General features: G+C 35.6%; 1 protein-coding gene and 1 non-coding gene across 7 annotated transcripts; both read right to left on the reverse strand.

Annotated features, from left to right (window-relative positions):
• Positions 1 to 1,247: 1,247 nt before the first annotated feature.
• LOC147292828 (iron-sulfur cluster co-chaperone protein HscB homolog) lies at positions 1,248 to 5,758 on the reverse strand. Of its 6 annotated transcripts, none has more exons than XM_086233484.1 (10): positions 5,372 to 5,758; positions 5,201 to 5,285; positions 4,701 to 4,869; positions 4,271 to 4,367; positions 4,071 to 4,160; positions 3,470 to 3,535; positions 2,739 to 2,807; positions 2,229 to 2,336; positions 2,047 to 2,138; positions 1,248 to 1,632 (listed from the first exon to the last, which is right to left on the reverse strand). In XM_086233484.1, exons 3-9 carry the CDS (start codon positions 4,766 to 4,768, stop codon positions 2,121 to 2,123), a joined length of 516 nt encoding a protein of 171 aa, XP_086089610.1. In that variant the 5' UTR covers positions 4,769 to 4,869; positions 5,201 to 5,285; positions 5,372 to 5,758; the 3' UTR covers positions 1,248 to 1,632; positions 2,047 to 2,120. The 6 variants fall into 6 exon arrangements, with proteins under 6 accessions (XP_086089610.1, XP_086089609.1, XP_086089608.1 ...); XM_086233483.1 differs by having other exon boundaries at positions 4,701 to 4,959; XM_086233482.1 differs by having other exon boundaries at positions 4,701 to 4,969.
• Positions 5,759 to 13,555: 7,797 nt separating this feature from the next.
• Positions 13,556 to 13,662, reverse strand: LOC147292829 (small nucleolar RNA R71). Its single transcript, XR_015120995.1, has one exon. It is a non-coding gene; the product is annotated as a small nucleolar RNA R71 (small nucleolar RNA).
• Positions 13,663 to 13,844: the final 182 nt, after the last annotated feature.

A 13,844-nucleotide genomic window follows, 5' to 3' on the forward strand; every position in this document is an offset into this window, starting at 1 on the left:
AACACCTTGAATTTTTGGTTTATGTTAATTTTGTTACTTAAGTCTTTTAACCTTGTTCTTAAGGTTTGTTTAAAGAAATTGAAGTTTTCCTTAACCATGTTTTAACTAACTTAGACCTTTGATTGTGATTTTGGTGTTTAGTTGCTTGTTAGTGAATTTTGGAGAAAGGAAATTCAGAGTTTGATGATTATTAAGTTTATTTTCATTTTTCGAATTAAATTATGAGAGGAGGATTTTTCATAATTGTTCTGGAAGTAATTTAAGTATTTTGAGGCTATAGAAAATAAGTACTCGGACCCTTAAGATAAATCGTCCGCGATGTAATCTTTGTGAAAAATATCATGATGGGGTGTGTCAGAGAGGAAGCACAGGTTGTTTTCACTGTGGACAAGTAGGGCATTTCATGAAAGATTGTCCAACTTTACACTAGAGAGATAGTGGAGTTTCAGGTTCAGCCCTCCCTCTGGAACAGACTTCTGGGGCCCAGAGTCAGGGGCAGAAAGCAGTGCAGACTGCAGGTGCACTACTAGGAAATACCCCATTAGATATCAGTGGAACACCGATGTCTATTAGGTTTGCGACCGATAAGGGCAGACGTGATATCTAATGTACCCTATTTTCAATATCAGTTTTGGGCCGATGTCTATATCAAATTAGACATCCTATTTGTTAAATATCCGATATTGTTAATAAATAATATATATCGATTTTTCAAGTTTCCGATATCTAAATAAACAGATTTCGATATGTAATATACTTTCAATATCATTATTTTTTCAAGAACTGACATTAAAAGGTATATTAAATATCTGTTTGATTCTATTTTTCGATATTATAAACTCATCCAAAGCTATATTTGGTAGGTTGTTACATCACTTTTTTTATCAAAGCGATATATAATATTTTTAACACATCGAATTTGTAACTAAAACCGATATATATGTACACATTAGATATCTATTTGTTCGTTGTTTTAGATATTATAAGTCTCTTAAACATCATGTTTGAGTTAGAATGTGAAATAAAAATAACATTATATATCGGTATTATTTGTTATTTCGATGTATATGCCTGTATAAATATCAAATTTAATACACATTAGATATCAGTGTTTAACTGATATTGTAAATGTTTTTGAATTAAAAAAATAAAATAAAATGGGTTGTTAGATATTAATTTTTTCTGCCAATTTGTGCAATTTAAATGCTTCCATAAATTTCATCCAACATTCTCATACATTTCCAACTTCCAATTTCAACCCATATTCAAGTTAACAAAAAAGAATTACAAATCCCTCTACAAGTAGGGATAACCATAATCCATATATAACCCCCTAAGCAACTTCAAAAATCTACACAAAATATAAGACATATATGACTAGTTCTAAATTATGCACACCTATGAGTCTATAACTAATTGATAATTATTATCCAAAACCAATACAGATTTAATATAAGCAAAATTAAAAGGATTCATTTACATAGATAAAAGTTACCTAACTATACAGTAATATTCCTTAGTCCAAAAAATTCTGAAGATTACTTCCACAGTTTCCATATCATGTCCTTTTATTGAGAGTGTAATACTTGGGGTCTCTTTCTTTAGCCTAGGGAGCTCAACTTCCTCAAAAGCCTGCAATTATTAAAAGAACTCATCACATAGGCACATTATCTACACATAGTTGAAAATTGTCATAGGACCAAAGCAGCTAGCAACACTAAAAAAACTTCTAACCACAACCAATTGCATATTTATATATTGTAAGTCAACCATTACATACCATAAAATACTCAAGTGTTCCAAACTTGTTGACCAAAACATACTAGACCTATCAGCCTGCCATCTCCATTACATCACATATTAAAAATCATTCCCCTAAACAAAAGGTCGCCAAATGGAACCAAGTAGACAGATCAAAACAGTGAACACATCACCTTTAACCAAACTTGATGTCTAAATATAAAGTAGCAAGTTCACTCAATTTCACCTCAAGGGGATGTTCACTGAACTAAAATACCAATCAAAATACTAGAAATAGCTTCTTACTATGATCATATCAGCTGGCTCATGGAAATGGAGTATTGCTGCTGGTGGCGCCAACCTGTCCTCTAAGGTAGCTGTCAAGTGCACTTGACACCCTACCATGTAAAGGCCTAATCAGTAAAGAGGTTGATGAACATAGGGGAAAAAAAAAATTAAAACAAAAAACACTTTGGTGATGATTATACAAGCTCATAGTAAGTCATTCTCCGGATAGCTTTTACAGCTTCTTCAAAGTTCCGGCTTTGAAATGCATTTGCAAAAGAGTTAGACCAGTGCTCCAGTTTCTCTTGCATCTGGATGAACAAAAACATAGGTATTTAAAAAATAAATAAATAGAATAAAGGACATTATAGTCATCATCAGCATATTATGATTAACTAAACATTGAATTAAAAAGGTAAACATGCAAGCTCTGGGAACTGGAGTAAACACAAAACCATTACAATAGCATTCCTGACCAGTAGATCAACAAAATGCTATAAGTAATCCTTTTTTGAATCTAAAGAATCCCATTGAAGAACCTTAGTCCATCACTTACCTTTTTTTCTTTCAGCAGTTTGAAACTGTGTGATAGTTCTAAGAACTAAGACTAGGTTTAGGGAAAACTCTAGGAAATTGCTCTACAATCTAGAGTGCAAGACATGTATGTGATGGGATAACAGAACTGTTATATTTGAAAAGGTAATGGGTCATACCAGAGACTGAATCTGATTTAAAGCATCAGAGTCAGCAGCCTCTTCAACAGCTTCCCTGATTTCCATAATCTGAAATTTCAAGAGTCAGAAGGTATAAGAAAATCAGTGTCTTTAATGGAGACCAAATATGAGAAACTCAATTATTCACTCAATGAATTTCATCAACTTCAGCATATCCATGCAAACAAAAGAAAAACTCAGTGACACCAAAACCTCTATAGGAACTATGCTTTCTCCAATATTAATAACACAAGCTCATTTTTTAAATTTACAATCCTGTAATAACAGATCACCTCCACATTTACCTCCATTTTCACCACAATACTGTCATTTCACTTGCAACACTGTAACCTCAAATACCCTGTAAATAACTCTATGAACATGCTTCAGCCTTCAACCATCTAGAAGTTTACAAAATATTTTCACCATAAAAGATTTGCCAGGATGGGGAGAGACCCTCATAGATGATATTCATCTAAAACATGTGCACTCCAATTCCAAATATGTCAAAGATTCCACCTGGCATAGAGTATAAGCAGGATACACAGGTCATGCTTGTAGTCTTGTAGAGTCTTGTAGACAAGCAAGTGTGGAAGGCTCCAGTTTTTAGCCACTGTTTAACTAGACTTTTTAATTATGGGAAAAGGCTCCAGTTTCAAAACAGATATAGTTGTTATGCATAGACAGAAAATGGATTGCATAAATACGGGAAATTCAACATTTGAAATTACCTCAGATAACAACTCTGGTTCTGAAAGTGTCTCTTCTTCATCAATGTCCACACCTTCAAGCTTCAGCTGTAAACGAAATAGCACAATTTAATTTCACAAACTTGCAGAAATATTGAATAGCAGACATTCATAATAAGCATCATCAAGAAACTTTGCCTAGATGATTTTCTCGCTTTGATTTCTTAAACCATGGGACCCAGAAACCAAAATGCAGGCAAAAACCTAACCACGAAGAGATATGAAATATACACAGATTCAAAACCAACTACTGAATAATAAGATTCTTCATCATTTGCAATTTAGCAAACAAAGAATGTGACATCCAGTGATGAAAATATCAAAATATTGGGGCGATATTTTGTTATTTTCAAAGTCCAACAAAGACATGGTGGGAAGTTCATTTCTTCCCCTGAAATCGCCAAAATTTCGGAATTTCGGTGACATATTGGTGAGATTGTCGATTTCGGTGGATACTAATAGAAAAGGCTGGATTTTTTTACAATATTTCCAGAACAATGGTGTGAACACAATAAAGTACCCATAAAACTCATCAACTCTGAGCACATCATATACAAATCTCATAGGCTAAAAGTACACTTACAATGTAGATTGCCCTCGCCAAGGGATTGCTAAGTGTGCGGTATGCATCAATCACCCGAGCAGACTGTCCTGCAGCATACTCTCTTTCCTCCTAACATAACAAACATTAAAGTCAAAGCAAAATTTTCTCTTTTCTATACGTGAAAATTATTATCGTTTTATATCTTTCCAATATTTTTAAATGAAATGTAAAAGAAATACCTCTGATTTTGTATGAACAAGATCAGGGTGCAACTTTTTCTGCCAGGCTTTATACTTTCCCTCCAGACTGTCCACCACACTATCATACTTTCTCTCCCTGTTAACGTTAAATAAAACATAATAAAATATAATAAAATCACTGTAAGGACTGAAACTTCAAAAGTTTCATTCTTTTTTATTTAAGAATAACAGAAACTAACAATTTTGAAACCAATTATTCATTAGCTTTGTTTTCTTATAACCACACACATGGTGAGTGCTGACTAACTGAGTTTCAAATTTTCACTTTCTTTCTACTTTTCTCTCAGCTTTCTCAGCTACCAAACAAGCATAAACCACACATTTAAAAGAAAGAGAATATAAACCACAATTGCGTATACGAAACACAGATGAGCATGAGCATCTGATTGTTAGAACCTTAATAACTTACATTCCGAAAATCTGAAAGTAATCCACCGACTGATCCACGGGTTGAATACACCGACAGGACGAGCACATCAGAAATGGCGCCGTTTCAGCCGCGGCACTGCAGTTCCAACAGTTGGCGTCGGCGCACTGATTTTGTCCCCTATGTTCATGAACATAGTGCAGTTGACTCCCTGCAGATTATACAAGCAGCCAATAGCTCTTTGGTGATGATCTATCTTGGTTGGGTCCTATTATTGAGGATGTATTGCTCTCTTCTTGTCCTAGTTCAACCTTTTGTCATGTTAACAGGGAAGCCAATATTGTGGCTCACATATTAGCCAATTTCCTCAAATAGGTTGAAACCCCCTTGTGAGCAAACTAATTTACCCAGAAATTCATAAACCATAAACTAGCACAAATAAAACTAAATCACAAACCAAATGCTCAATCAAACTTAATAAAAAAATCCAGAAACCAACAAAATGAATTGGGGAAAAAATTAAAAAACTAATAAACACTTACCATAACCTGTCGAGAGGATCTTGAAGCAGCGGCGACGACGACAAGAGAGAGGCTGGGGTTGCTACTGGTCAAGTGAGAAATGCGTCTGCGAATGGAAAGGCAGAGAGTCACAAGGTGAGAGAGAGAGAGAGAGAGAGAGAGAGAGAGAGTGACAGAGACAGACGAACTCACTAGGAAGTGTGGGAGTGGCGGCGGAAGGAGAAGGGGGGAGGAGTCCCTGAGATCCATCAATTTCTGAGATTTTCAAAACCCTAACCTGACCTTCCTTGTCGCGCGCACTCTCTCTCTCTCTCTCCCTCCCTCCCGCGCGCTCTCTCTTTCTCTTTCGCTGGCTCGGACTTGAAGATGCAGCATCGGCGGTCTTGGCAGATGAAGCGAAGGTGAGCGACGCAGGGGGAGCAGACCGCACACCGCACAGCTATCGTCTATGGCTATTCTTCTCTCTCTCCATCTGTCTATGTCGATCTCTGTCTCTGCGATTGGATTCGGAGGTTGAAGAGAACGAGGGTGGTGAGTGTGGTCTCGATCAGTGAGGGTGAGAGAGAGAGAGAGCTTGGGGTGAGTAAAGTTTGAGAATGTTTGTGTTAGAGAGAGGAGGGTATCGGGTTCAAGTATTGGGAAATTAGTCCAAAAATTTAAGTAATAGTCTTCAAATTTTTATTTTATTTTTTTTAGCTGAAACAAAGATATCAGTAAGGATTTAGATATCGGTTTTTACAGAATAATAACTTATACCGAAAAATTAGATATCAGATTTAAAAATGTGGCGATATATAAATGTGTTTAGAGATCAGTTTGAAAAAACTAAAAATCTAACTGATATAAAAAACTTCTACTATATCAATTTTGTTAAAACTGATATCTATGTAGTGATATCTAATGGGGTATTTCCTAGTAGTGGTGCTACATCTAGTAGTGGTGCTCAGTCCAGCCATGTCAGTAAAGGCGGAGGACAACAGAGGGGCCAGCCAGAACGCCCTAGGGCCCAGGACAGAGTCTTTGCCATGATATAGTAGGATGCTCAAGCTTCACCGGATCTCATCATGGGTACGTTATCTAACCTTGAGCTTAATGCAATATTTTTGATAGACTTCGGGACACACACACACACTCTAGCATGTCAGATATTCTTGTTTTGATTGTCGATAAGAGATAAACTTTCTCGATTTGTGGGTTAGACTTGTTTCAAATGATTTAAGGGTATTAATTGATTTACTTCGTAATGGTCTTATCCATGAAAACTTTACCTAGGGTCTGGTGTTTCTATCACATTTTCGCTTTTATTTCTTGAGGCTCACTTAATTTATTCAGGTTCGATGTAGAGTGATCTCCTTAGCTTAAATATCCTTGGTTTTCTTGAACGGAAGGAAATGCCAAAATCACGCATATTTTAACTTATGTTGCTAAAAAGAGGGTTGGTTTGTAGGTTTTACTACGATTTGGATTTTTGTCCTGAAAATTTTTATTACATGAATTTTTTATTTTCTTTTTCTTACAAATTGAGTCAAGGAATGAAGTTTAGTCTTGTAAGTAAATTACACATTTGTGGAGACGAATCAGAAATTAGGATGGGAGATAAGAAGTTTGCAATTGTATTTCACATAAATTAATGATTTCTGCAAAATTTCGAGGACAAAATTTTTGTAAAGGGAGAGGATTGTAACAGTCGACCCAAATTTCACTAGAAATTTGAGTTTTTATTTAATTTTGGTTTTACAAGGCTTTAAAGAAAGTTTAACTGTGAGACCGCGTATTTTCTAAGTTTTATTTTTTAAAAATATTTTAAATATCTTGGGAATTTGTATGAGAAATAAAATGTTTTGGATTAAATTTATTTTATCTTATTTTGTTTTTAGATTAGTTTGACCCAAAAGTTGACTTTTGATTTGATGGACACTTTGATTCTTGGCATGGTTGGGTAGTGCTCGGCTCTACGAACGAATAGGTGTGAACGGTTTGTTGATCAAAACTACTGTTTGAAAGATACGAGCAATTGAAGCTAGGGTCATTTTAGTCTTTTCATAGCCTAAGATTTTTTTTTAAAATAAAACCCACACTAGATGGTTCTAGGTCTCTCTCTCTCTCTCTCTCTCTCTCTCTCTCTCTCTCTCTCTCTCTCCTCGAGCTCACTCTCTCCCTTCTCTCCTCTCTTTGGCGGGGCCAGCTTCGGCCAATTTCCCGGCAACTAGAGGCTAGCGACAGGTCCCTCTCGTCGTCGCTGACCCTACAGACCCCCCCCCCCCCAGTTCTCTCTCTCTCTCTCTGACTCTCTCTTCTCCTTCCTCCACTGCGCGCAACCAACCCAACTAGCTCAGCCTAATTTCAGCCACCTTCCCGACGACCCAAGCTCACCGGTCTACTCCCCACCCGGCGCTAACCCAGCCCAGCACCTCCTTGCACCGGCCAGCCATTACTGCTACGCGAACCGCGACTGGAAGCCAACCCACCGCCGTCCTTTCCTCGCCAAATTTCGACAAAATTTCGGAACCTTTCACTTCAAATTTAGGTAGGTTATCATTCTCTTGTCATTGGCTTTCTTCTCCCTATGTAATTCGTTGTTTAAATTGAGAATTTGAGAAGTTGGATTTTGGAATTTAGAGCCTTTTCGAATTTTCTCTCAGATTTCAGACTAGAGGTGTTGTTGATGATAGTTTTGGGCAAATTTCATCTCTAGGAACCTCAATTCGTTGTTTTAGAATCGAAAGTTGAAGTGGATTTGGGAAATTTGTATTTTTCGGCTAAAAGTTGGTTTTGGGGCAGCCACTTTGGGTGGCACCCACTGTCATTTCGAAAACCCTTTGTCATTTCGTGTTTGTAAATTTATTTTTAAGGCGATTGTTGAGTGGGTATTGACCTTGGCTGCGTCGAGTGTGGTTGGAGAAGCCTAAATTGTTTGGGGCGAAAACGTGAGACTTTGTTGTTGTTGAAATTTCTCTAAGATGAGATTTCCGACCGATATAAGTCTTGTGCTAGATCTTTTAATTTTAGGTTTGATTTTAGAAGTGAGGGAGACGTTGGGTTGAGCCGCGAAGCTTTCGGGGTGAATTAATGAGGAGACATTTATGGATTTAATTTGGGTATGTTGAAAATCATTGTGATTGAACGAGAGTCGAGTGAGACATTAGGTTTAGGACACACACCTTGATGCCTTTGTGTCGGGACTAAAAGTATTTTTTATTTGTTTATTTTATAGGCGAGACTACCGTGGCACAAGACGATCCGACTAAGGATCGAAGTTAGACTTCTCGAGGTGAGTGGACTTTTGGTTTTGAAAGTATTTCTTGATGACTCATGTTTTAATTTAGTTTTGTTATCTCAAGTTTTGGTTAAAAATTGTGATTCTCTAGTGGGATTTTGTTTATGAACATGTTTTGCAAAATTTGCAATAATTGAATTACATTTCTTGTCATGGGCTTGACTTTGAGTATGAGATCCTCAACATAAATGGAAAATGGTGTTTTTATATGTATATATATATATTTATTTGTGTCAAATTGTTTTCAAATGAAATTTTCAAGGAAAGGCCCAAATCAATGTGTTTTGTGGATTGGTTTTCATTTAACAATGGATATATGGATTCATGAGGTATTTTTATCCTTGAGATGTGTTTGAAATGAGGAAATCTTGAACGGTTAGAAAATCATGTTTTGGACATGTTTTGTTGGATATTAAAATGATGAGGATTTAAACCGTCCTAGTAGTACCCTCTCTTAACAGGTATAAATTGCTCTACACTTGCCTAGAGATGACTCGGCAGTGTATGACCAGCATTACATATTCGCTTTGCACTTGCCTAGTCGGCATTGTATGACCAGCATAGTATATTGCTCTGCACTCGCTTAGAGATGACTCGGTAGTGTATGACCAGTATAGTAAATTGCTCTACACCCACCTAGAGATGACTCAGTGGTGTACGTATGAACAGCATAATATATTGCTCTGCACTCGTCTTGAGATAACTCGGTGATGTATGACCAGCATTATAAGCTCTGCGTGCACATATGACCAGCAGTTTCTCGAGTACTAGTATGATGTGATTTCTGTGAAATTTATTGAGATCTTACTTGGTTGATTTTAATCGTAATATCAAACTATTTGACTAATTCGCGTTCTTACTGTTTAACATATCCTTTGGGAGAATTTTTGAAGCCTTTATATACTTGAGTTATTTTTAAATCCTTGCGTTTGAAGACTTTATGACGTTTTCGGAAAGTTTTATAAATTGGTTTTAAAACTGGGGGATTTTAAAGAGTGACATGAGGTCTTAGAGTTAAACGTGGTTTGTTGAGCTCATTTTATATATAATTTTTGTCCTTAAAACCATACATTTTTGTCTATGTCTTTTAGCATTTTTAGTATTTTAATTCTTATTTTTATTATTTAGGTAATTAGTGGGTTTTATTATTTTTTTGTCATAATTAAGTTACATTTATTTTTCATTTAGGCTAGTTTTAAAATTAGAATTTTTATTAATTAGTTTTATTTGATGTTGTAGGTTTTTAAATTGAAAAGCCAAAAATATAAAAGAAGAGAAGAAGAAATAAAGGCCCATCTGCCGGCCCTGTATGCAGGCCCAATCACGCTGAAGCCCGGCCCGGCCCAGAGAGAGGCGAAGAGTCACTCGCCACTTCCGCCCAAATGCTTTGATTAATATTGGCTCCAGCCAATACCACGTCGCCACGTGGGCAACCTTTTCTCCCTTCCGCATGCCATCTTTTTCCTCACCCATGTAAGCCAAGCCGAGCCGCTTCTCCAGCCGCAAGCCACCTCATTCTCTCTCTCTCTCTCTCACGTCTTCCCATGCAGCCGCCACTCAGCCAGCTCCAGCCACAAGCCGCCTCTCTTTTCCTTCTGCCCAGCAGAATTGCATTTAATTAATCAACTCCTCCTCCAACCAGCATGCGACACGTGGCACCTCTTGCAGCTATCTCCAGCCTTTTCCTTCCGCCTCTCTCCTTTCACAAATATCTTTTATCAGCCAATCAACATGCGACACGTGGCGATCCCAGCTGTCTCAAGCCTTGCACAAGCCATTTTGTGCTGATCCTCTTCCTATCACTAGCCCTAGTATATAAAGGAACATTCAGCCCTCTCTTCACATCTTTTACCCTAGAATTTAATTTGCTGCATTTTCTAGTATTCTCCTAAGATTTCTCTCTCAAGCCATTTGGCTATGATGTTTGAGAGAGAATATGATGTAATTTTCTTGCATTTTAATTAATGAAATTTTAATATTATGTCACTCTTCTCTAATCCTTTATTTACTTTATGCCTTTTATTTTATGTAGTTCTTTATTTTATGGTTAACTTTAATATTCTTCTCTCTTCTTCTAATCTTTTATTTACTTTATGCCTTTTATTTTATGTAGTTCTTTACTTTATTTTTAGTAGTGTTATTTATTTTATTGTTCTTTAAATTCCATGCTCATTTACTTCTTCCTTTATTTTTATTTAAGATATAAGCTCATGGGTGGTCACTAAACCCCCTTACCAAGGTAAAGAGGAAGCACCACCATGAACATTATTAAATGAGGTCTTTATGTTAAATTTTTCCTTATTAAGATCCTACAAGCTCTAGATTTTGATATTAAAATGAGAAAGAGATCCTCTTTCACCCATAATATCATATATTATGGGTAGTTAGATCCTCTTTCCACATTTTAACTTTATGGTTCATTGTTTTAAACACAAACTTTTTGAACTCTAGTGGTTCCTTAGTTTTGGTTCACTTGAGTTGCTTAAAGTTTGTATTTTCTAAGCAAAATCAAGATCTACCATATAAATCTTCAACTTTTGTGCTTAATTCATATTTATCTTTGTAAGAGGGCATCAAGTGACTCTGGGTGCCCTCCTTTAAGGGGAAATTACTAAAAATCTAATTTAATATGTTCATAAGTGGTGTGGAACCCTAACCTTGGTTCGTATACCATTGTTTAGCTTCTATAACCAAAAAGTTGTTATTTTCTTTTCTAGATTTAATATTCAATTCTTGCACCTTTATTTACCTTATTCTCTTTTCATTTACTTTATTTGCTTTTTAATTTAGTTGCATTTAATTTTAAATTGCCTCATAAACCAACAAAATTTCCAAAGTAGGTTAGTTTTAAATTAACTTAAGTTTAAGCTTAGTGTATTGGTTGTCATCACTCCTTGAGGTTCGACCTCGTTAATATACTACTAGACTCGTATATTTGCGAGTAAATAAAATTTTACAACAAGTTTTTGGCGCCGTTGCCGGAGAGTGTTTTGATGCACTAGTTTAGGCTTTTTGTTAGTTTAAATCTTCTACTAGTTTTCATTTATTTTGCTTTTCAAAAAACAAATAAAAAACAAAACAAAACAATAAAATAAAAAAAAATTAAAAAAAAAATTAAAAAAAAAATCGAATTTTCCTTTAATTAGTTTTTTTTTTTTTAGTTTCCTTGTTATTTTTCCCACTTTTATAAGTACTGAAAAAAAGAAAAATTTTTTTTTTCTTTACACTTTCTTGCATCTCTTCTCTTGTAGGTGCGAAGAAAAGAAAGAAAAAAAAATTATATATTTATAGTTTATTTTTTATTTTAGTGGTTTTCTTTATTTTGTGCTTGTGATAAATATACATTCTTGCTTTTATTTAGCATATTTATACTTTTCTCTTTCTTTATAGCTTCCATAACTAGTATCTAGCATCATCTTTTATTTTCTTTACCATTAGTTTTGTCTTCTTTGCCTTCTAAAAAAAAAAAAAATTATATATATAGTAGCATATTTATTTCTTTTTTGTCTTTAGGTTGTTGCATCTAGTTTCAATTGTTGAATTTTTCTTCTTGCTTTTATTTATTGTTAAAAAAAAAATCAAATACTTTTGTCATTTAGTATAATTTGGTTAGATCTTATTTATTGTTGTGTTGTGCATCTTATCCATTGCAACATTAGATAAGGTAATTTCTATTTCCTCTTATTTCATTTTTTCATCTCTTGTTTATTTTTATTTTAGTTCTATTTCCCTTTCTCCTTTTGTTGTCGTTTTAGTGCTTGCATTTGGGAGAAGTTTGTAAAGGTGTGGTCATCAAGAAAGGGGAATTGCTAGCAAAAGTTTGGTTGCCTTCTCCTAGTGTGTTGTGGCCAATGTCACCACACTAGTGGTATACTCTAAACTTTTTCTTTTTAAAGTTTTCTTGAGTAGGTGTTTGCCTTACTTGTGCAATTTCAATTTCCATATATTGTTGTTTTGTTGGTTGTTGCATCTTCAATTAGCATTCTTGCATAATCAACTAGTAAGGGCATTCACCCCCAACAAGATAAGGAATGGATTTAATCACCAAGTCCTTGCCCACCTAGGCTAACCATCTCTTTCATTTGTTAATCCCAAACTCAATTTATTAAAATCAAGTAGACATTGGCCAAAGGGTTCACGAAGCTCATAGGACCCTCTTGGAAGGAGCCAATTAGCGGATACTCCGGTAAGTGTTTTTGAAAATACAATGTCTAGAAAGGTTCTTTAAGGTTGCAATCATCTTGATGCTTAAAGGGGACTGGTTTTTAAGAGAGATCGTCTGTGACTCTTCCACCCCCTCCAGAACCGGCCTGATTGTATTTTAGAGAACCTTATATCGGTACGCCACTAATTTGCTTTGAAAGAGAAGAGGAGTTTGTTTAGTGCTTAATTAAGATTATGATTGTCTAAAAGACACCTCCCAAGGCTAAATCAAAGATAATTAAATTGCTTGTTTGGATTAACTTCTTGTTTTGTGATTTTGTTTAGTTGTGTTTGCTTTGTTTGTTAGTTTGTTCATATTTTCGTCTGAAAAAGGTAGTTAATTAATTAAAAAAATTTAAAAATTTTGAAAAAAAAAAAAAGTTTTTGAAATTCTTTTCTTGAAAGCCGTCTAGTGTATGCTTGGTCGTCGTTCATTGAATCACAATTTAGCACCTTTTGACCTTGAAATTGAGAGAACACTTAGACATTTAAGAAAAAGAATTGAACCGATAATTGAAATGGGTGAAAACATTGAAATTCGTCCGTTAAGAGAGTATTTTGCTCCCGTCATCCTTGACACCCCTTTTTGCATAGTCTTGCCCCACACTACCGCAACTCATTTCGAGATTAAACCCCACATCATTCAATTGTTGCCCTCCTACCACGGTTTGGATCGAGAGGACCCGTACACACATGTTAAAGAATTCATTGAAATTTGCTCAACCTCTAGATACCAAAATTTTCCCGATGAGTCCGTGCGTCTCCGTTTATTCCCATTTTCAGTCAAGGACAAAGCGAAAGCTTGGTTAAACTCCCAACCCCCCGGTTCCATCACTTCATGGGATCAACTTGTTAAAAAATTTTTGTCAAAATTTTTTCCAATGTCTAGGACTAACGCGCTTAGGAGAGACATTTCGGAGTTTAGACAAAAAGATGATGAGCAGTTTTATGAGAGTTGGGAGCGATTCAAGGATTTAATTTTGAGATGTCCTCACCATGGTTTCGAGACGTGGCGTTTGGTGCAATACTTTTACAACGGTTTAACTCAAATAAATCGCAATATGGTAGAGTCCATGAATGGGGGTGCGTTTTTAAATCTTGGGGAAGAACAAGCCTATGATTTCTTTGAAAAATTGTCTGAAAGTTCTCAACAAAGGGATTTCTCCAACCCACATGATAGACAAG

The sequence above is a fragment of the Dryas octopetala genome, chromosome 2, assembly GCF_963921425.1.
Source record: "Dryas octopetala chromosome 2, drDryOcto1.1, whole genome shotgun sequence".
Lineage (NCBI taxonomy): Eukaryota > Viridiplantae > Streptophyta > Magnoliopsida > Rosales > Rosaceae > Dryas > Dryas octopetala.